The following is a 24,180-nucleotide window of genomic DNA, read 5'->3' as shown; positions in this document are numbered from 1 at the left end:
GTCCTGCAGGTGTGAATAGTGAAAATCACTACCAGCAACTGAAAGGTTATCCCAGTTATTTACTGGGAGCTATGTGTGAGAGAGGATTTAGGTGGAGGATAAAATGATTGTCGCTGTGATAACTTTCCATAGTCGTATCCTGTTACAAATCATTTTTCAGTTTTGTGGTGTCTGAAAAGGCTTAAAACTTATGGATCCATTACTCAAACTGGACTCCCTGGATTGTATTTCATATTCTCATACCCCCGCGAACACAACCGCTTGAGTTGTTTTAATGCAGTGCTGTTTCTGGACTGAAAGGAGAACAAACTGTTACATTACTTTGTTTTAGCTCGGAGCACAGTCTGTCCCTAAGTAGCTTTTATACCTATAAATCTCACAATGCGTATATGAGTTGTTTTGGAAGGCAGTGACAAAAGATATTATTTAAAGTTTGTAGTTTGGTGCTAACATGTATGTAAAAACTGTACTGCACACTGAAGAGAGACACTCTGTGATGAGAGGAGAGGGGGGGAAGGGCCCTGGCAGCCAAAATGGCCAACAGGGATAAAGAAGAGGCAGAGGTCTGTCTGTGTGCTCGCTAGAGAGCCGGAGACACTGCCAGGCAAAGTTTCCATGTTTAACCGGCAGGCATGGAGACAGAGAGGCAGAGAGAGAAAAGGGAGGAAAAAAAAGGAAAAGAGAGATCGAATAAAAACTTTCGCAAAAGGGGAGAAAAAGAAAAGCGAAGGAGCAGAGAAGAGAGAGAGTCCAGCAAGAGCAAGAATGCAAGGGAGCAAAGGACAGCGAGAGGGAGCACGAGGCAGAGAGACATCCAGAGAAACTGAGAACAAGAACCAGAGCGCGAGAGAGAGAGAGAGAGAGAGGGGGGAACGGAATGTGCTGACGCGGCGTTTCTTGTCTGAACTCCCCAAATTAATAATCAGCAGCGGTTTAGCCGAGCCGTGCCAGGAACAGAAGCCTACTGCCAAGCCCCGGCCAGGCCAGGCCCTCCCTGCTCCCAGCGTTACCCCCACCCCTCACCCAGTACCTCCCTTCCCCTCCCCCCCTCACCCCCCAGCTCACAGCCCCGGTCTGGGGCCGAATAGGAGGCGCTGCCTGCCTGCCTGCCTGTCCGGGCCGGGCCTGGCACACTGCCACAGGGCTTTTGCTTGTTCAGGAGTTTTGATTAAATCCTTTATTGTGCTCCACTCACGCAAAGAGCTAAGGCGAAACACCGAGCAGGACGGAGCGGAGGGGAGGAGAGAAAGCGAGAGGGGAGAGAAGAAAAGGGGAAAAAAAGAGAGGGGAGGGGAGCGAGGGAGGGAGGGAAATGGGATCTCTCTTTTTTTTCCCTCTTGCTTTCTCCTTTTCTCTTTCTCTCGCAGTGAAAAGATGTTTGATTTGGTCTATGGGGAGTTGTAAAGTAGATAAAGTTTTTGCTCGCCATCAGCAGCCTGTTTTTTTTCCTTTTTTATTTTCACTCCTCCGTATAAAGCCTCTCTTCATTCTTTTGTACATTTACCAAATTGTTCTGGTTTTCTTATCATATATCTCATCAGCTAGACTTCCAGACTACAAACTATCACAGCACGATGCATCACAAGCTTCAAGTTTTCTCTGTGTTTTAGTTAGCGTTAGGAGCTTTTATTTTTTATTTGAAGACTTGTCGAACTGCTGCTCTGCCTTTTTTGCAAAACAGGTGTGCCTCTTGCGAAACGGACCCTCAAATTCTCCATATTTTATTGTGTTCCTTGCCGATTTTATATATTCTCACCACATTACACACGCTCTACATCTCCAACTGCTCCTAGTTAACTGTGCCCTTGTCAGTGCTGCAGCACCCCTGTGGCCTTTCAGAGGCTTTGTGCCAAATTGTAACAGTGATTTGTGTTGTTGTTTCAGCTGTTTCTGTGCCGGACCTGAGCGAGCAGTTCACACCACCAGAGACGGCTCCCCCAGCCCTCGTCAGCCTGATCCAAGCCATAGAGAAGAGAGGTATATCCATGTCAGCCGGCCAACGTACTCGTCTGTCTCGCCTCCCTGTCTTTCCGTCTACGTGCGACTGTCTCCCTCCCTCCCGCCATCTGCCTCTTGCTCTCATGCCAGCGTTTGCACAAGTGTAGACATATAGACATGTGGATCCAGCAGGGCAGATGTAGAAGTGCACGCACAAGCTTGTGCACACTCGCAGCAGCTCCTCGAGTCGGTTAGCGACTCGATGTAGATTTCCTATGTTTAAGTTTAATGTGGTTAAAGTCAGAGCAGTTCTTGTTGGCCTCACTGAGAGTCCTGCACAGTGGGTTTGAGTCACACTATGTTATTAACAAATAGCTCTCAGTGGGACTCCATTCACAGTTTTTTCTGTCTTCCTTTTTTTATTTTTTCTCTGTCTGTTTGTTTCACTCACTCACACACACGCACACATTTGTGGGGTTGCAACTACTAATTATTTTCATTAGTGATTAATCTGCAGATTATGTTCTCTGTTAATGGGTTAGTCATTCAATGTGGATTAAATGTCAAAAATTTGTCAGAGCTATAATGTCTTCAAACTGCTTGTTTTGTCTGACCAATGGGTGAAATTCATGGGACATGGATCATTCAACACGTCATACCTGCTACACAGTCTCTGTTTTTGTAGCGTGTGATTCTGCCAGCTTCACTGTGTGCATATTGAATTTTGCCAAGTGATAGTGTAGTTGTTTATGGAGGGTTTGGAAGCGTACACGCTATATTAAGTGGCACTGAATTAATTAACTGGATTGTTTAAACTACAGAATGCATTGATTTGATTGATTTATTTTAATGTGAAATGTAAAGACAAGGTTGTTCTGCTGCGTCACATGTCCTCTGGTACAATTAGGTATTCATTTTAAACATTTTTAAACAGATTTTAATAGATTTTTACACAGTTTTATATAGTTTCTACTTGTTGGAGGGCCGCGTTGCGTGTGGAGAAAAAAACAGTAGTCAGTGTAGCAGCTTGCAGCTTCAGCTGATTGTAATAGACGCGCTCTGCTATTGATAAGTTGCTGCAGACGTGTCGTGCTGTGTCTGTGCTCCATGTATTTCAGCCGCAACAGCCCAAAACTAGCAGCAAATCATCACAATGGAAGTGGGAATTTGGGCAATTTTTGTTGAAAATGACTGAAACAGTGAATCAATTATCAAAATAGTTGTTAGTTAATTTTCTGTGAATTGACCAATCGATTAATTGACTCATTGTTTCAGCTCTACACCTATGCATACCTTGGCATATGCAGAGATAGTCGCATTTAATGTACAATGTAGTACACTTAACCTTATGTAGTTAATCTTTATAGTATACCTGTAAGGTCCATGAAGGAGGTTACGTTTTCAGTCCCAGTTTTCATGGTACTTGGAGAAAAGGTGTAGCAAGGACCAACGAAGAACCCATTAAATCAACCAAAGTATTTGTGAGATAGGACATTTTGCCTTGGTAGAATAAATGCCTCAAATCTTACAGGGACCGTTCAGATCTTTTGAAGTGGAGTTATATGTGATACCTATCCACAGTCAGTTTATTACCCACAGTAGGTGTCAGTCGGCATGCTCCAGTTTGGAGAAGCAGCCTTTATTTAGTCCAACACAGAAGCTAAGCTATGTACTGTTGTGAAAGGGGGCAGCAGCAAAACATATTTTAGCCACAGTTTAAGAATACATATTTTCATCACTTTACCTGGCTGTCAGATATCGATTTCTGACTGCGAACTGGAGCTGGTATATCGCTCTCTTCAAAGTCAGATTCCATGGAAAGAAACAGTGATTTAACATCGCTGCATTCAGGAGCTGCTGGTCTACCACAACCTCGATCAGTTAGTTTGTTTGTGTTACTGTGTGACTTTGGTGAATCTGATCTAACCTGTTTAAACAACAAAGTCAAACAATAACACAAACTATCTGATGGAAAAGGAGTCTGGTGGCTCTGAAGAGAGCATAGATGGTGAACTATGGGAATGGGCTGTCTGACAAAAAGGTAAAGCCATAAAAATGTTCTCAACAAATTGTACACTTCACCTGTTTAGATTTTTTTCTTAGGTGGCTAAAATACATTTTGCTGTAGCCCCCGTCCACAGCAGTACATTGCTTAGCTTCCACGTCAGACTCCAGCCTGCTTCTCCAAACTGGGAGTGTGCAGACCGACACTTACCGTAGGTAATACACTTAATAAAGATGAGTACCTCATACAACCCCACTTCAAAGATTTCGAACTTTACAGTCTTGGACAGTCTTTACAGTCCAGTAGATGGTAGTAAAGTTCAACAGTCACAAAACAGTCAGCTGTAGAAATACAGTGACTCTATATCACATCCACATTAACGGACAACAGTAATCCTCTTGGGGAGCCGACACATGTAGTTTCTCAAACTTCATGCGGAAACCAATCACTAGGGAGCGCTCAGTGGTTTCATGGGAGAACCGGTATGATTGTAACACCACCAAACACTTTTCTCAAACTAAGATGTGGCTATGGAAACGTATATCCACACATATCTTGTAACTAATTATACTTTTGCTCACATCCAAATATAATTTGTCTGAAATAAAATCCACCCGAGGTAATAAGGAAAAAATACATTTCCAGTTCAGAGTTACATAATAAATGCACAGCTGAGATGATAAGGCGTCACCTGAGCACAATCTAGTTTTAGAAATATATGCAGACATGTGTAGAGGTTGCATTTGTAGATTTGCACATTTTGGTTGGAACTGGGGCACAGCTTTAGTCTTTTCATTTCAGTTCAATTTTTATTTATAAAGCCCAATATCACAAATCACAATTTCCCTCAGAGGGCTTCACAGCATAGAACATCCCTCTGTCCTTAAGACCCTCACAGCAGATAAGGAAAAACTCCCGAAAAAACCTTTAACAGGAAAAAAAATGGTAGAAACCTGATATCGTTTTATTATCGAATTGTTACCCTCTGAATCAAAATCGAATCGTGAGGTGCCTGGAGATTCCCACTGCTAATATGTATGTGAGGTGCAGTGTTAAAGTGACAAGTTATGTAGTATAGATTTTAAATGTGACTCTTCTGGCTCTCCATCTGAGAAAGGTTCGCCTAAATTCTTCTCGTGCTCGTCACTGGGAAAGATTTCAATATTGATATCTACTAGCGGGGCGACAGGAGGTCTGTCTCTGAGTGTAAATAATATGATGTCGCGCTAATACTGAACTACTTCCCAGTGTTGGACGCACACACGCTGTGACTGCATGGTGTGGTTTTCACAATTACCTGAGAGACTGGCGAGTCTCAAGGACTTGCCTCCTAGATGCAAGCTGTCTAGACCTAGTGTTCCTAAATGCTTTTTTTTTTGTTAGCCTGGGACCCGAAAGAGAAATGTGGTCATTCAGAGTTAACATGTTTTCCTCTGGGATATTTGCACTCGATGTTGAAATCTGCTATCTGCTTAAAATAATTCCATGATCTTGGGTTTCAGTTGAGAGTTTATATTTTCTGTGCTGTGTCAGAGTTGCTAAATGAATCACACTTTTTCCGAGAAGAAAAGAACAAACATGTGTTGGCTCCGCTCTTGTAAATATTGCTCGTGCGAGAACATTTGAGGGACCAACTCCCCCTAGTTGATTGATCACCTTCTCTGTGTTGGATGTGAGACTGGAATGAAAACAACAAGCAGCTGAAAATTTGTGCTGAGTGTTCCCAAAAGGAAATATCTGGCCATGCGTGTTGTCACGTACAAGCTATTGCTTATAAACGAACACCGTCCAGCCAATAATAAAACGTCTGCGCACATACTGTGGCTTACATGTCTTTAACATCGCAGAAGATCATCCCATCCGAGTCAGGCAGCCGTAGCGTCATCTCCTACGTTAGAGTGAGCTTCTGGCTGCAGCGTCGGGCTCGCATGTGCATTTCATTTTATAAATATTTGTACTATTGAGTACTGTTTATATTCCCCGTCTCTTTTCTACTCTGCTCCACCTAACTGTGTTCTGTTCTATGTACTTGTTGTGTGAGCCTTCACTCAGCTGCTCTTTTTGTCTCTCTCAGGTCTGGACTGCAAGATATTGTACAGGTCAACTGTTTCCTCAGGTTCAGACAGCCCAGTGTACAGCCTGAGCTCTGGTGAGTTAGGCTGTGTCAGAGATATATACTTTTTAATCTTTGTTTTGTTGGGGTCTGTGAAATCATCTGTATATGTGTTCACTTTTTGTGTGTGTGTTTTTTATTATTATTATTATTATTATTGGTGCAAAATGAACACAGTCGTGACTCTACATAATAAAACAAAAAAAGTATATATGCACAAGGACCGAAAAAGAAAATACAGAGCTCGACTAGGTATGAATGTAAAAACATAGCAAACTAAATAAGGAAAATTCGAAAAAAAGAAATAATAGGAATTATAATAATACATATACATATTGAAAAATAAGTAATGAATATGTGATGAGAAGGGAGTAATGAAAAATTGAATAGAAATAAAGAAATGAATATTCAGCTGTTATTAGTATGAGGCTCGGGATATTTTACTTCAGTGAAAGTTGCCCTCTGCTGTTGGCCCTGTACAGTACAGCTCACCTGCCTCAGATGAACTTAGAGACAATTCAGCCCACAGCAGAACAGAGCAGATATAAATTCAAGTTTCTTTTTAGCTGATCGAGTTTGGCAGAATTTTGTCCCTAAATGTCTTTGTATGTGTCACTGTGGCTCCAGAGAGTGAGATGTGTCAGAAAGATGTGGGGTACCTGTCCGAGTGTGTCCTAAACTACCTGAGAGACCTCCCGTCACCCCTCGTCCCCACCTGTGTGTACGCTCACCTTCAGACCGCTGTCACACTGCAGCAGCAGCTCCTGCAGCAGTCAGCAGGTAGGTCTCCTGTCACGCTTCAAGCTGACAATACTATTGACTAAACACTCATTTCTCAAATTAGTAAAGGTGTCATCTTTTATGTGCCTCTGTTTGGTAATGGCTTGTTAACGGACCATTAGCAGAGGTTTCAGCTGATACTGCACACTACTGTCGACCATTTTCCTAAACACGTCAGGGTATTGCAGCTGAGGACTGGAGCTGTTCTTAAAACAGTTGGCCAAATAGCAGCTGCCATAAAATATCGAACTGATGATGTGTGTCGTTGGAAAATCAAACCCAGAAGACAAACAGTAAACAAACATGGAGTTAGATGTTCGAGTGCCTCACAAGAACATGTACACGTCAGTGAGGAGCTGCTTTTAAAACCTCTGCTCCCAGCTACATTATCATACAACCATGATGTAACTTTTGCAGAGAGGTAAAACAGACTTCGTGTTAAACCATGAGCTGAAACCAGTCGCACCTGGAAAATATGCATTTATATATCTAAAAACTGATGGTATGCGCTAGAAAATGGTCCACAGTAATGTGAAGCACACACAATTTGCAGTTAATAGCTTGAGCCCCCAAAAATAAGTTACAGGCTGCTTTTTGTGTTGTTTTAGTAAATATTAAAGACACCTGTCATCGCTTCTGTACCTGTAATTTAAACAAAAGAATTGCACAGGGCCCAAACTGAGCCTAATATGCAGCTGATCGAGGTCAGTTGCGTGTCAGTGTTGAGAGAATAGAGTCAAGTGTCGGGAGAGGATGAGCTCACTGAGGCATGTTAGAAATCCTTCAGCTGATTCTCCTCTGCACAAAGGACTCCATGATTTAATTTCAGATATACACTCGACCTATTTACAGAAACATGCACTGACCCCACTGACCATGCGTTGTGACTACTTATGAGACAGACTTGATGGAGATAGAAGTAAGGGTCAGAAAGTCTTAGATACAGACTGAACAGAACGTACAAGCATTTTTGTTAAATATCTTAACTCAGATTCTCCTCATTTGGAAACCTGATAAAGTTGTCAGATTAGTTAAGTGTATAGATCATTTTCACGGTTATTTCTCACCTTGTCCAGATGGTGCAGTCGCTGGAAGCCATGACAGAGAGGTAAGCCTGGTCCTCGAGAGCTCCACCTCCGTCCCTCTCCATCACCGCCTCACCCTGCAGTACCTCCTCACACACCTGGCCAAGGTCACCCAGGCACAGACCAGCAATGGCCTGGATACACACACGCTGGGGAAGATCTTCGGACCGCTGCTGATACGGACAGGCCCCTCCACCCCATGGTGAGTTGTGGTTGGTTGGTTAGTTGGAGATAGAGAGTGTGACGTTAAAGAATTGGGCACCTTGGATTTGTTAGTTCTGTGAAGCATCAGGCAACTGAAGTAAAGAAGCAAATTGTGAGTTTGAATTTATTACATGTGTCAAATTGGGAGTCTCAGTTTTGTATTTTTAAACTGTCCATTGATCGATTGACTTGCAGGTTGTCAGTGGATGAAGACTTCCCTGCCCTTGTCGTGGAGAGGCTGCTGATAGAGAGAACTGCGGAGCAAGACCTGACTCCTCCAGGTTAGTTATTTTCAGTAAGACTGCGTAGAACTATTTTTATTTGTATGCTAGGGATGCCATGGTGAGGAATTTCGCTCACCGGTTAATAAACTCGAGACAGCACAGGTGTTAGCGATTACACTGGACATTTTTTCAAGAAAAGATATCCATCAGTGATGCTCAGTGTCGTTAGAGCTCTGTATTAAGTTACTGTTAATCAAACCAAACAGCAGCTTTACATTAAAAGTATTTAACCGAGGAAACAGTTTCAATGTTTCTTTGTCATTGAGAGGAGCACTACAGCTGTTGTTAATCAAAAATTCATCTACAAAACAAGAGAGCAGTCATTTTTGGCATTTTTCTGACAGTGGATCAGTTTGAAATATGCTGCTCCTTTTTAGAATTGGGTCTTAACCAAAATATTGCCAAATAAACCCCAAAAAATCCTCCACCACCATCTTGTTTAATCAATCTCTTTACTGTCTTCATGTTAGAAGTGAAATCCGACTCCTGCTTCTCTTTGCTGCTGCTGTACGGACTGTACTTTCAGTTTATATTGCAATGTCCATCATCCAATTAAGTATTGATTTAACGTAAAGTAATCTGTGTATGCCCAACACCGTGTAAAACCGGTAACACTGACAACCACAGCAAGCCTATTTTATGCAGTAAAATGCTGATTTTGCAATGTGTTTCGTAAAGTTTCTCACAGACACCTTTATTCCTGCAGGTACATTTCTAGCAGTTTCCAGGGACTTAGAATATTAAGTGACTGTTTGGATCCATTCCATTTTTGTTAAATGATTTTAATGGTGATCATCGTGTGTTTATGTGTGTGCAGTTCTTCCAGCAAAGCCTGTCAAGACAAAACTGGCTCCGTCAGCCATGACAGACACCTGCAGCCTGCTGAACGATGCTGAGTGGTACTGGGGAGAAATCTCCAGGTAAATAATGGAAATTTATTACTGTTACTGTTGAATTTGATCGGAGTTAATGTTTTTTTATTCATTAAAAGGAGACCTTATATGCTTGTCCTTATTCTCTGTCGTATATATAATCTTAAAATGCCTGATGTTTGTATTAAACATGGCCAAAGTTTCAAATAATGAGGTAAACGTATGCAAAAATAATCCCCTGAGCCCAAACTTTGTGTTTCTGACCGTTCTGAACACTCTGTTTTGAATAGTTTTTCTACCTTCGAAACAAGCTTACATCAGCTTGTGGCAGATTTCTTGATATGGTTATCTGCTCCGGGCATGCTAATGCAAGTTTTACAAAATGTAGCCAACACTGCTACATGTAGCTACATGCTAACTTCAGGGAAACACGTAAACTTGTTTGCTGATGTTTTTAATTTCTCCCTGATTTTGGATCAGATTCCTGCTGGTACATGTCCGGTTGTGTTGAGAAGTTTTTATTAGAGGTTATTCACGGGGGAAAATGCAGCTATTCTCTCTTATTCTGAGCAGCATGCAGGGGAATTGATTATAATATAATGGATTTTTCCTCTTTTCCCTGATGGTCTGAATAAGTTGTTTAATTTGTCGCTAGTTGCTGTTAAGAAATAAAGTGTCGGGGCGTCAGTGGCTTAGTGGTAGAGCAGGCGCCCCATGTACAAGGCTGTTGCTGCTGTGGCCCGGGTTCGACTCCAGCCTGTGGCCCCTTGCTGCATGTCACTCCCCCTCCCCCCTTTTCAAGCTTGTCTGTCCTGTCTATTAAAGGCTAAAAATGCCCCAAAAAATGTCTTTAAAAAAAAAAAAAGAAAGAAAGAAGGTGTCTAAGAGGGTCTGAAGATTTGTCGAATCTAGCAAGAATGGTGGCAACACTGGCACAATTGCCGAGATACGGAAGACTTGGTGATGCTGCCCAGTAAGAGCAGACCAGGCTTTGTTTGAAGAGACAGGTGCTTAACGAAGCGTCTCAGACAGAGGGTAAATACAAGTGTTACAGCACAGACAGTATGAGGAGAATTAAGTGTTTTTGACCATTAAAGTATGTAAACATGTTCCAGTAGAAACTTATACTAGTATGAACCTAACAATGAGCATAATAGGTCCCCTTTTCAGTATCAGATAACAAACACGCCATTGATATCAGACACCATGTTTACTGGATACCAGTCTGATACACATGACACAGCTTCGAGAAATCAGTGTTCCATATTTAACCTATTTATAATTGTGGAAGTTATGTTATTGTTGTTAGTGTTCATTAATAAATATATTAAATACTGCATGTCATGGTATTTGCAGAGAGGAGGTGAATGAAAAGCTGCGAGACACTCCAGACGGCACCTTCCTGGTCCGAGATGCCTCGAGTAAACTGGAAGGCGAATACACTCTCACCCTCAGGTAAAGCAACACTACTGTCTCCCTACACCAGTTTGAAACACATTTGAATCAACAGATACACATTCAGACCTTTGCTGTTATGAATCAGTCTACATTTATATGCCCTGACATGTTCCTTTACCCTCATTTGTCTTCTGTCTCCCCCTGCAGGAAAGGAGGGAACAACAAGCTGATAAAGATTTACCACAGAGACGGGAGGTACGGCTTCTCTGAGCCTCTTACCTTCCTGTCTGTGGTGGAGCTCATCAATCACTACCGCCATGAGTCCCTGGCCCAATACAACGCCAAACTGGACACCAAGCTTCTGTACCCTGTCTCCAAATACCAACAGGTCGGTGACTTTGTATCATCAAATTCAACTACAAGCAAACTCTCTCTGCAAGCCTCCTATAATTGTGACATGACATTATTTCGTTCATCAAAGTGGTTTCTTTGCTCTCATCTCCATTTTGCACGGCTCAGCTGGTGAAGGAAAACAGCATAGAGGAGGTGGGAGAGCAGCTGAAGGTCTATCACGAGCAGTACCAGGAGAAGAGCCGCGAGTACGACTCTCTGTACGAAGAATACACACGCACCTCACAGGTATGAGTCCAACACACGTACACACACATACACACAACTGGGGGTGGGCTACACAGTTTAATAAATCATAATATTCTTCATATACTGCACAAAGTTGCAATCATTTAGACATCTTGAAAACATACAGTATATCCAGAAGATAAGCACAAATAATAACTAATTGATAACAAAGTGCAAACTAAAATAGAACTGTAAAAAATTACACCATAACATAACATAACTTTTTAATGTAAGCAGGGAGATACAGTGAATCATCAAATGGACACATGTCACAGTCTGTGTCCTTGTTTCCCACAGGAGCTGCAGATGAAGCGCACAGCCATTGAGGCCTTCAATGAGACCATCAAGATCTTCGAGGAGCAGTGCGAGACGCAGGAGCGCTACAGCAGAGAGTCTCTGGAGCGGTTCCAACGCGAAGGCAATGAAAAAGAGATTCAAAAGTAAATTCATGTTTATGTGCACAAGATTCTTGATAATCCTGGTGTAATTCGGCTTCACAAGCAAGACAAATTCAAAACAGATGCAACAGACGAATACCATTTTTACTGAATAGTATTTTGACATATTTTTTTGTTCAACATTTAAAGAACACATTCACACATCATTTTGTCCCTTGCATCAGGATCCAGAGCAACTCGGAGCGTTTGAAGTCTCGTGTGAAGGAGATCCACGACAGCAAGCGTAAGCTGGAGCAGGACTTGAGACAGCAGGTCTCCGATAACAGAGAGATCGACAAGAAGATGAACAGCCTCAAGCCAGATCTCATGCAGCTCCGCAAAATCAGAGACCAGTACCTAATGTAAGAATAAATTACTCCAAGTCTGAAGTACAAAATCTTTACTCTGTGCTTTGTAATATCTTATCTTCCTGTGTTGTGTATAAATGTAGACTGTTAGGATTCAGTCTGTGGTGTTTTGGCTTTACAGATGGTTGACACAGAAGGGGACAAGGCAGAAGAAGATCAATGAATGGCTGGGCATAAAGAATGATGCTGATGAGTAAGTGTTTGAGATCAATTAACAGCTCAGCAGCGTGTGCTGTGATGACTGGGTGCTGCAGTTTCTCCACCTGTAATTTAGGGAGTGGTTGGAGCTCAATGTTGTGTCCATGATATGTGAGATGTTACTGAGTATCTCCTGCTTTGTGTCTGTGTTTCCAGCTCCTACTCACTGGAGGAGGACGAGGGTTCACCCCACCATGATGAGTGTACCTGGTACGTGGGCGACATCAAACGCACCCAGGCTGAGGAAATGCTGAGAGGCAAATGTGACGGGACCTTCCTCATCCGAGACAGCCAATCGCAGAAGGGCTCCTACGCCTGTTCTGTAGTGTAAGTTCTGTTGTTTTGATCTATTTCTTCATACACTTAAATAACTCACCAAATGTACTTTTCCTTTCACAACAAGCCAAAATGTCTTCAAGTAATGTATATAGTGATGTCATTTTATGTTTAGGCTAATGTTGAACAGGTGTAAAAATGATCTCTGTCCTTCTTTCCAGTGTGGAGGGCGACACCAAGCACTGCGTCATCTACAAGACAGCCACAGGTTACGGATTCGCCGAGCCCTACAATCTGTACTCGTCCCTCAAAGACCTGGTGCTCCACTACAAAAACGTCTCCTTGGTCCAACACAATGACCAGCTGAATGTAAATCTTGCCTACCCAGTCCTGGCCCGCTCTCAGAACCAGAACCAGCACCCCAGATGAATTATCCACCAGCAGTGTAGGACGCCAAACAGGGTGGGGAAGCAACATTTTCACTCATATGCATTGGGAAAAAAATAACCCTCAGAACAATGCTTGTTCTTTTAAGTGGCGAAGAGAAAGAGACTCAACAGCCATGACTTAAAATTCATATTTTCTGACTGGAGGCTGGTGCTAATTTCCAGCACTGCCCCCAGTCCGGCAAAGAGCACTCCTTGCTAACAGCATGGCTTCGAAATAAGCACACTACTACCAGTATGGACGCACTGTACAGTTAGCCTGGCTGACGCAGTGAGTTTTAACTTGAGGAGAGTGTCGCATTAGCCAGCCTCGACTGTACAGTGTCAGTAATGGAGAAAAAAAAAAGAAAATACCTTTGATGCAGAGATAAAAATCCAGACTAGATGTGTTCAAAGAAGACAAAATAAGCACACACAATGATTTCAAGATCGTCGAGAAGAGGAGAGAAACCAGACGGTGGGATGATGGGAAAATTTACAGGAGGCACTTTTGTTTTTTTTTGCCTTGAACACGTGATAACTGTCCATAGACAAAGGCCCGATCTGTCATCCCCAGACTGCCTGCAAACTCTCCGTAGACAAAAGCCTGAGCTGTCATCCACTGAAAGGACTGGCTTGGCTGAACCAGGCTGCTCGCTTCACACCTACAGGCGGCTGAGTCACTGGAGCCGAGGGGGGTGTGGGAGGGCATGGGGGGAGAAATCGCTGGGGGTGGTGTTTTTACGGGGTTTTAAAAAGAAAAAAGATTGATTCAGTTTAAAGCTTGCTTAAGTGCCATAGTAATAGCTTTGAATGACCACAAGCCTGTGTCACTAGAACAAGGGGGCACGTCGAGGTTGAAAGAAGGAGGGAGGGAATGGATGGCTATCGACATAGACGAAGCTACAGCTTTAAAAAAAAAAAATACACACATATAGGTATATTTTTTATGACATGATCTTTATTTCCAACCGCTTTGGCTTGTTGCTCTCTCTCAGTGGGCCTCCTTTTTGAAATGACGAGGTACAACATACAGTGAATGCTGTATTGCAGGATAGAAATGCATGGTACATATTTGGTATATTGTGAGTATAAAATTTTAATCACAATACACTAGATGGTGATGATTAATGCAGTTCCACATGATTCAGGTTTCCTTCAAAACGGAAATTGTGGAAAGACTCCAGCATCAAACGTCTTTGTTTCAAACTTCTTCCTTCTTTTTTCATCCTCTTTGATACTGTAGCACCTGTAGCCATTGACTTAAGGCATAACTGTTAGTGCTCCTCTTATGTGTCTTGTTTCTATATGCTAAAGACACTCGCAGAGCATCAATCTATGTGATTATTGTATCTTCGGTACTGTATTTGCCTTGTCTCTAGTTAGATTAGAGTGTTTTAGCGGTACAATGTCCTTGCAGATGTTTATTGTTGTTTTTTTGATGCAGATTTTACTCATGGTACTTCCTTGCCCCGCCCCCTCGCGCTTGACTGTTCATTTCATCACAAGCTTGACTCACAGAGCTGTAGAACATTTGATGTACAAAAAAAAAGAAAAGAAAGCAGTAATATAACTCATGTACAGTATATTTCAGACACACATGCAGTCGGTGTATGTGACTTTTACACAGTTTCATCGCTGTGTTTCTTTATGTTTTCAGAATATTTGCTATGCTCATAGATTCTGTTTAAGGATGCACAGTATCCAGCTAATGTGAGCCAAATGAAGGATGTCTTTTCATGTAGCAAGAAAGAAAAAAGAACCAGTCCTTTTTGCCATTTGGCATGGCGTCTGTGGTCTGAGAGATTATCTAGTACAGTGTGCATGGAGTCCTTCATTTGGGTTGTTGTTTTTCCTTTTCCACTTGGCACCAGTGGTTGATAATTGTACTTATCGTAGTGCAAATACGGTATGATGTGTGGTAGTACTATGCACAACATATATGTGGGTAATACTAAGTTCTCAGATCAGTTCCCTCCCTCCGTTCTGTGCTGTGGCAGTGGATTTCCCCCCTTTCCCTCATGTTCATTTGGCTTGAGGTTAAAGATTGTACGATCATTGTTCTATGTCACTTTCAAAGCACAGTTAATTCATGTAGAAGCAGGGTTATACAGTTGTTGTCGTGTGGTCGATGAAAATGAAAAGAGGCGTCGCGCAATGCCGCTTTTAAGATTTGATTTACGTGGTTGATTTCTTGAGAATGAATGAATAATCTCTCACATTTCTGACATGTCGTAGACTCAGATTGCCAAAAAGAGAAAAAGTATTTTTGTAGAAAGGTATAGAAGAGGCAAATGCTGTTGGCAATAGAACGTTTTAGGGAAAAAAAAGTGCACTGTTAATAAGGGTTGCACATTTGGCATTTTGGATTTACTTTTAGGGATGCACCGATTGTGAAATTTTAGGCTGAAACCGATGTTTAAAAAAACGATTTAGCTGATAGACGATTTTATTTTCCAAAGAATCATCATTAAAAAAACAAAAAATCTGAACTCTTTTAAAGTCATTCAGTCTTTCATAACACTACTTTTGAGTGAGCACAAATTCAATCATACCGTTTTATGAAACAACCTTTAAAATAACCTTTTCTCACATGAAAAACATCCTTAAAAATGCTTTAAAAGCCTTTTTACTGTATATAATACATCTTAATTTCCTCTCTAGTATGTATTTTATATTGCTGTTAAAACATAAACAAATTTCTTCTTCAGACTACAGTTTGTATTCAAGTTTTTACATTTGAAAACATCATCTTAACACTTTAAATTACCTTCACCCAATACTAATTTATACAGAATAGAGCTTGAGCGCATCATAATGTAGCTCTGTTAGCAGTTAGTTCTGGCCACCAGCTGCTAACCGCGTTAACTAGCTCTCCTCCTGCCGATCTCAACACGTATTTGTTGTTCACAGTGTAGCATTATCAGGAAAATAATAAATAGTGTGCATCCCCTGACACAGCGATAGTAAGTTTTCTATTGTCCCTGGGACGACGGGACGCCATTACCTGAAGTTTGTCAGATAAATCGGTGCATCCCTATTTATGTTTATTTTTGTTTAGGAGGTAGAGAAATCAAAGTGAGATATTCACCCACTCTTCTGGTCATCAAAGTCAGTTATGTACGTTTCATGTGAAGACCTAAGCTTCCAACAAACACAGTACTTCTCAGCACGGTACCATTTCTGTTTCTGAAATGTTGATTCACAAACTTCAGGTAGCAGCATTTTTCCAAACAGACCAATCACACTTTCAAACAAAACCTAACTCAACCTGAAAAGTTCGAAAAACCAAGACGTCATTTTGATTTCAGTCAGGACGAATCAATTGTACTGTACTTTGCACAGTTCTTGGCAAGTCGTTAAAAACCCCAAGAATTAAAGTAGAGGCGACGGCGGTGCTTCTGATTAGAGGGCTATAAACACGTGTGAGCGAGAAAGATTAGAAGTGCCTTTAGTCATTGTGATGAGCTCGTCTTCTCCTCGTTGTCATTGGAGCGTCGCTCTACAAGATGGTGCCACCACCACCATATGCTGTGCCCCGTGGTTCACACATTTGCCATTTATCAAAGACTAAAGGGTATCTGGCAAATGAGCATAGTTGTCGTGTGTGTGTCTGTGTGTGTGTCTGTGTGTGTGTGTGTGTGTGTCTGTGTGTTAGAGCAAATCTGAGCATGTTATAGATTTTAGTTGTGCCTCTTCGTTGTTACATCTATAGTTGTTACATATTCCTTCTTTCTGTGGTGGGGGCTGTACAGTAGCTTGGTGCTCTCTCTCACTGTGCACCGAAGCTAGATTTCTTTGGTGTGTTTTTTTTTTAATTTGTCTGGTATATTTTTGAATAAATCTCAGATAAGATAGAAATGTGAACCGTACACATCCGTGGCCCAGCCCAGTTGTTTGAAGCTCATTTGATAAGCTCTCAAGTTAATGCATGCAGCATTTCTCAGTGTTTTATATTAAGAGTCAGTTCCTCTGCGAACAGGCAATCTGGTTGAGTCATCCGCCACTGTTGACGCATCCATTATCCAGTTTGTTGGACCAACACTTTTGTGACTGCACTTTTTTTTTCTGTTCCACACACTCAAATCCAGTGTGTCTAACGCCCAACAACCATAAACTCACAGACAGTGGTGAAGCTCAGTTGTCAATAGTGTTTTTAGTTGATAGTTCTAAGGTCTTTCCACACAGTATATCGGGAGTGATTGACAGTTTTCTTTATGATATCGGAGTATACAGTGTACAGTATATGCTTTTGTTGTTTTTTGCGGTCAACAACTGTCATGTAATTCTGATGCTTTTTGACTGATTGCAATGTTTTCATTATAGAGTTAGTTTTACTATATGGACTGTATAAACTCTGTAATACTTTTCAAACCAACTTTAAGGAGAGCTGCTGGCTCATTATGCAATTTGTGTTCACACAGCAAAACTGTCCAACTTAACAAGACGAAAAACAGTGATTTTTTCCTCAAGGGTCAGTTCACCCAAACTACAGAGGACATTTTTTCACTTGTTACTAGTGATATCTAAACATGCAGATAGTTCAGATATCAGTCTTTTTACTTTTCATTTGAACTACTTTCTCTTGAAGAAATAGTCACTCAGAAAGAAAGTGAAACTAAATGCATGGCTAGATACTGGTACAGTCAGTGAAAACTTTGTCTGGGGTTTCTTTGGGGGGATTTTTGGTAAACCAACCATATACAAACATGTCTGCGAATGTAATGCCAGTGGGTTGCAGTTTATCCCACATTTCAGCTTGTTTCAACGAAGTTCATGAACTAACTGGTTCTGCTTCCACTTAAAGGGATAGTTCTGCTTTTTTGTGGTGGGGTTGTATGAGGTACTTGCCCATAGTAAGTGTAATATCTGCAGTAGATGGCGGTCAACACGTCTGAACAACACGTTTTGAAGAAGCAGGCAGGGGTACTCATGTGAATGCTGCTGTGGACGGGGGCACCACCTAAAAAAAAATCAATATCAGTTTAAGTGTACGCTACCTTTAGAATATTTTTACCCCTTTACATTGGAAATTGAAGCCGTTAGCTGTGCGCTTTTTGTAGCCACCAGACACCTTTGACAAAAACAGTAATTTTACCTCGCAGAACACAGGAGTTGCTGGTCTACCGCTGCTCCGATAAGTTAGTTTGTTTGAGTTATAGTGTGACTTTAGTGTTTTAACGGGTTAGTTTAGATTCATCAGAGTCACACAATAACACAGACTAACTAATCATACGAGGCAGCTGTAGACCAGCAGCTCCTGTGTTCTGTGAGGTAAAATTACTGTTTCTGTCAAAGGAGTCTGGTGGCTACAAAGAGAGCACTGATAAATATAACAGCTTCAGTTCCCTGTCGGAAAGGGCGCCAAGGTAAAGCAGTGAATATATTCAAAATATAGCGAACACCAGGGGTCTTAAACATTTTTTAGGCGTCCAAGGACCCCTTAGCTGAAAGAAAGACAAAACAGGGACCCCTACTACATATATTGCAAACTTGAGTTGCATATTAAACTGGGGCTACAATAACGTGTAGTCGGGTCTTAAGTGCCATATATAAACACACCCCTTTATGGTACATACAATACTAACCTATTAAATTATCAATTACCAGCAGATTCATATATGTATATATCATTTTTGTTTCTGAGGTGGACGGTATCTCATCAAAAAGTCTCTTCAGAAAGTTAAAAAAGTTACAGAATAATCCATTGTGGGTCACAAGAATGTCCATACACTGGCCAGTATGTTTCAGTAGTACAAAACTGTTTGCTAACTAGTTAGCCACACAGTGATTTAGTGTTTGCTAGCCAACATTATTGCACAAGGATTCATAGGTAACAGTTGGCCAATCATCAATGTGGTGTGTTTAGTTAAAATTGTTTTTCTTAAGGAATAGGCCAATTTATCGTTGCTAATAATATGTTGGTTTTATATTAATGTGTATTTTCAGACATTTTCATTTTTGAAAAAAACAAAACAAACAAGACTTTGGCGACCCCCCTGGATAACTCTGAGGACCCCTAGGAGTCACCTGTTGAAAACAAAGGGCATCACTTAAATTGATTTTTGTTTTAGTTGGCTAAAATACATTTTGCTGCTGCCCCTGTCCATAGAAATACATTACATAGCTTTGCTGTCTGTACTCCTGCCTGCTTCACTAAACTGGGGCCATGCCGACTGACATCTACTGTAGGTAATAGACTGACTATGGATAACTACCTCATACAACCCCACTTCAAAAAATCCCAACTACCCCTTTAAGCAATTTGCTCAGTGTCTTTAGTTGCTTAAAGAGAAATAGAAATATAGAGCTGAATAGCTTCCTTCATCGCTTGTTAAGATGAACATTTTTGCAGTGCAGGTAAACACGTTCATCTGCCATATATGCCATGTTAATCACAGATGTTTAATAGCTAGAAGCAATGCAACTTTAGTAGCAATGAAACCTGTTCAGGCAGTGAGACGGGCAGAAGATGAAGACTTTATTGTGCTTTGACTTCGAGTGGAGACGCTAAGCCCAGTTTTTTTGGTCGACGTTACTCTGAAACTCAAAGCTTTCATCCTGCTCATAGTAGATATGCATTTGTGTCGGAGCTTCTTGAAAAACATTTTTCTATACGACAAATGATCATTCAAGGAATTAAATATTTTTTCATCGGCTTTGGTACACTGTAAATGATATTTCTTGAAATGGCCTCACACACAAAGCACATCTTTCACTGACTACAAAGAAACATATATTTGGTGTCTATTAAGGTTTGACGAATGAGAGACATACTAGAGAATAAATATTTTGAGATATATACTTAGATATCTATATTTTTGGATGATGTAATTCTGATTTGGATTGTGCTTGAAACAAATCAGAAAAGAGGCTTTGATGTGAACATTATCTTTAGACTTGCTCCGCGGCTGCTTTGTACTCGGGCAGTTATTGAAACGCAAGCATTTTTACTAATCAGCTGCAGTGAGCTTCATCGTGATCAGCAACAAACTGTGGTCGCAGTTGATCAGCATACATGTAATCTATTAAGCATGATTATCAGGTGCGTTCAGAGGAAGAAGCAAGCTCATGTACATGTGTTAATATTTACAGAGCTGAGTCTATATGTTAAAAGCAGTCTTGGCTGCTTTGCATTTTATTAAATATTAGAGAGGAGTTTTTTTTTTTTTTCTTGAACGTGAGAATCTGTTTTGTCATTTTGGAAGATTCTGGTTTTTGTGAGTAGACAGAGTGTTAAAATTGCACCACAAAAGACACACTTACAGTAGGATGCTGCCACAGAGATCCACCACTGATGCTGTAACAACGTGAACCATCTTACCACTGTATCGTTCTTTGGTGGATCTCTGCGGTCGCTGAGAGTAAAAAAAAAAAAAAAAGAGTAAAAAGGTACATGATTCAACAGTTCGTGATCACTCCTTTACGCAGATCTTTGTACACAATGATGGCATTAGAAAGTGTTCTTTTATGGTGCCTGAGTATTTTTTTTATTTTGGCTTTTTAAAAAAGCTGATAGATTTGTCTGTCCAAGTGTTTTTTTGTTTGTTTGTTTATATCTGTTAATGATAACCTTACAGAGCCTATAAAGAAAAAATAAGCTAGCTTGACTTTTTTCCTCCATACAGAAAAAAAAAAGAAAATACAAATGTTTACAATATGTAATTAACCAAATAGTAAATATGCGTTTGAGAATCAATCTGTCTGTCCCTCAAAGTGGCTGTGATAGATTGATTTATATTTCTTTTATTTCCTCTGTCGTTTTAAACTTGAAAATGTTATGACTGCTTGTTCTGTTTTTGTTTTGTTTTCTGTTTTCGGTTCATTACTTTTTTCTTTTTTTTTTGGACTTATGAAAACAGTGCTCCCTCAATTTCAAAATAATAACTCAACAAGATTCATGTTGCGTAGTTATTCATCAGTCTTTGTCATTCTTTACCTGCTGACTACTTCACCTTACACTGAGCCTTGTATATGCAGGACTGAACTTGAGACGCTGTCGCATCTTTTTGCTGTTTATTATATGTACAGTATGGTAGATTTCAGCATGACTCTGCCAGGTGTTTCTCTGGGGAGGACTCAGTTCAAAGAATTTATATATGGGGTGACACCCACACGTTGTGAATAACAGTAAAAACACTTGGTGATTATGCTTGAGTACAGTTTTTGTACGTAAACAGAGTCGGAAATTCAGGAATAACTATCAAGAGGCATCCTATTCTTGATTTTTGCACTACAGAACAAATGAAAATGGTTGGTTAACTAATCTTTAAGACCAAAATTTACCCACTATAGTCTCAGCTTGTGTGATTTCCATTGAAAACATGATGACGTTAACAACTGCACTTTCATTTCCCTTTTTTTTCTGCCTGTTTCACATCTCACACCATCACTTCTCAGTCAGGACTTTGACTCGTAAGGCTGCCATTTGTTTGATTATTCTGATGTGAATGTTGTAGTACTTTTCACTGGTGTACAGTAGTTCATATTCAAGACCCAACTCTGAACGTTGGAGACAAGATTAGCAGTGATACATCCGGCAACAGCCTGGGAAACATTGCTGAGCAGCAAACACATATTCACAAGTAGAGCTTTGATTGGGCCCTAAAAAATCAGGCCTGACCCAAAGGCCACACCCCTTTAAAAAACCCAAATTTCACTGCAAAAAAAAATAATATTACAACATTTATTACTAGCTAAAGTCAACTTAAGTCTTTTCAGTGCAGTAACAGACATTTGTGACACAATCTTCACCTACCAAATGTTTAGCAAAGCCCATACATTTTTTTATTTTTTTTTTTGGGATTAAAATAGGGAAATTGGATCGATACAACCTGATTTAAGCCTGAGGGGAATTTTTAGAAATTACAGCCCGGCTAGGCTCGAACCCAGCAGGTCAGTTTGAAAAGAGAATCGATGCTCTAATACCAAGGCTACATCTTGTCTGCTTTGCTCTCGCATGTTGCCCAACAAGTTGCCTCATGTATCACTGCAGCAACAGATACACAGTTCTTAATGTGTAGTTAACAATGATGTGGTCTTTCTTTCAAAAACAATGAATGGAAGTGAATGGGGCAGTCAGATAAAGCTACTCTACACCAAAGTGCAATTGAACTCAGAGGGAGCACTGTTGTTTCAGCCAGTAGAGGCCTATTGGTTGAGGTGTGCCCAACCCCTATGCACGAAAAGATGGTTAATATTCTTCTTCTCTTTTCTCGTGTTATCCTCCCTCCGTTGGTCCGTCTTAATTCAGATGCGACATTTCTTTCTTTCTCTCTCGTGTACAGCTTGCTTCAGAGTTGTGTTTGTCCTCAGACAGGTACTCTTTCATCTGTACGGTTCTTTCTTTAGGCTGATGCAATGATTTTAAAAGACAATAAAAGATATATAAAATTAAGTTTGATGTTGTCGCCTTTTTTTGCTTCATAATCATCAACTTGTCTGATTTTACATACTCATATAGATATATATACATGTCCTTGTTATACTTTGGCTGATATTTTGCTTTACTTAGACATAAGGGCATCTTTTATTTGTTGCAACACTGAAATATGTTTTATTATAATTTTAAGGGCAAAAATGTATTGTAAAAAACTTGAAAGGGCAGTTGACCCCCAAAATACAAAATTACAACCTGTTCTCATTCCCAGGTTGTCAAATGCCAATGCCTTGTCATTCCCCATGTCATTTCGTAGTGATGCACAGGACAACCTTCAGTGTCTGTATGTGACATGCAGCTGAAACATGTAACGTGGTTGATGGTGTGAAACAGTCATGGTTAGGTTTAGAAAAAAACAACACTATGGGTTAAAATAAGTACATTTGTCACAATATATATAGGTCACGAGTGACATCACAGCATGACAACTGTACATAAATTACATAATGTGACATTAAAACAACGCTGACTTTTGGTTTCACAGGGGACACAAACTGCAGTCTCCTGGATGAAAGTCTTGTTTTGTTTGACCCATTCACATCCACTCCCTCCCACCCTACGCAGACTTTTCTTGCCTTTCATGCTACATCAGTTGCTCTCAGCATCAAGTATTGCCATTGATGGCTTTACATTGGAGGTAGTTGAAAACTAGTGCTTCTCAAAGATGCTAAAGAGTGCCGTTGGTGTTAATATCACATGCCGAGGGGCATGATGAGTGTGAAAATTTATATTTTTCCTCTTACTTGTAGTACTGTTTATCATTCTAGATTGTTTTGGTGTGAGTTGCTGAGTGTTGGAGATATCGACCATAGAGATGTCTGCCTTCTCTCCGATATAATGGAACTAGATGACACTCAACTTGTGGTGCTCATAGCACCAAAAAAACATTTGAAAAACTCGCAAAACAGCAATGTCTCTTTCCATAAATCATGAACTACACCTGACAACCAAATCACTGTGCAGAAGGAGGTGTGCATCTACTGCTAGCTCACCTAGCACCACAGAACTAGCTATCGTTACAGCTCAGCCGAGGAGGACGCCATTATTGTGTACATGTTGCACTGTCACAAGCCCAAGCCTCTCGTCTATGAGTAGATGCACGCTTCCTTCTGCACGTTGTTACGGTTGGAGGGTGTAGTTCTGTAGAGAGAAAGTAGCTCCTACATGAAACCGCTCACAACAAGGTCTGTCGATTATCTTGAGTAACAGAGTCAGTTTTTCAGATGTGTCTGTTTTTTTTCTGCTGCTTTTACCACCACGAGCCAAGTGCCATCTAGTTCCATTATACTGGAGAGAAGTCAGACATCTCTATGGCTGATATCTTCAGCACACAACAGCTCACACCAAAACAGTCTAGACTGATAAATAGCACTACAGGTAAGAGGAGAAATATGTATTTTTGATTTGAGGGTGAACTGTCCCTTTAAAATACATAAATATATGTCAGTCATTTGCAGTGCTGTTTTCAAAATGTCATGAGATGTAAATAAAAACAGGTATTCATGCTACTTCCCTTGTTAAGTTTTGGTTGGAACATTGTTATTTGCAGTAGGTCCCCTTTTTGCTCATATCCTGCACCCACACAATGGCAAGCATGGTCTGCTGACAAAAGCGCCAAACACGTACAGCAATGCGCCAACAATGGCAGTGAAGAAGAAGACTGCCAGCAAGCTAACACAGATGTAAACAACACAGGATTCAACAAACCTCCATATGGCG

At 40.8% G+C, this 24,180-nt stretch overlaps 1 protein-coding gene across 1 annotated transcript in view; it reads left to right on the top strand.

Annotated features, from left to right (window-relative positions):
• pik3r2 (phosphoinositide-3-kinase, regulatory subunit 2 (beta)) overlaps window positions 1-22,419 on the top strand; it is a 46,754-nt gene extending 24,335 nt beyond the window's left edge. Inside the window, exons 3-16 of the mRNA XM_050032653.1 lie at window positions 1,885-1,977; window positions 6,018-6,092; window positions 6,684-6,836; window positions 7,913-8,123; window positions 8,321-8,406; window positions 9,227-9,329; window positions 10,638-10,736; window positions 10,887-11,067; window positions 11,199-11,318; window positions 11,616-11,758; window positions 11,941-12,117; window positions 12,245-12,316; window positions 12,478-12,648; window positions 12,819-22,419. Coding sequence (XP_049888610.1) covers window positions 1,885-1,977; window positions 6,018-6,092; window positions 6,684-6,836; window positions 7,913-8,123; window positions 8,321-8,406; window positions 9,227-9,329; window positions 10,638-10,736; window positions 10,887-11,067; window positions 11,199-11,318; window positions 11,616-11,758; window positions 11,941-12,117; window positions 12,245-12,316; window positions 12,478-12,648; window positions 12,819-13,026 — 1,892 coding nt within the window. The 3' untranslated portion in view covers window positions 13,027-22,419. The remainder of the gene's footprint in view (window positions 1-1,884; window positions 1,978-6,017; window positions 6,093-6,683; window positions 6,837-7,912; window positions 8,124-8,320; window positions 8,407-9,226; window positions 9,330-10,637; window positions 10,737-10,886; window positions 11,068-11,198; window positions 11,319-11,615; window positions 11,759-11,940; window positions 12,118-12,244; window positions 12,317-12,477; window positions 12,649-12,818) is intronic.
• The last annotated feature ends 1,761 nt before the right edge of the window (window positions 22,420-24,180 follow it).

Source organism: Epinephelus moara, chromosome 21 (genome assembly GCF_006386435.1).
Source record: "Epinephelus moara isolate mb chromosome 21, YSFRI_EMoa_1.0, whole genome shotgun sequence".
NCBI lineage: Eukaryota > Metazoa > Chordata > Actinopteri > Perciformes > Serranidae > Epinephelus > Epinephelus moara.
This window is presented reverse-complemented; position numbering and strand designations above follow the sequence as displayed.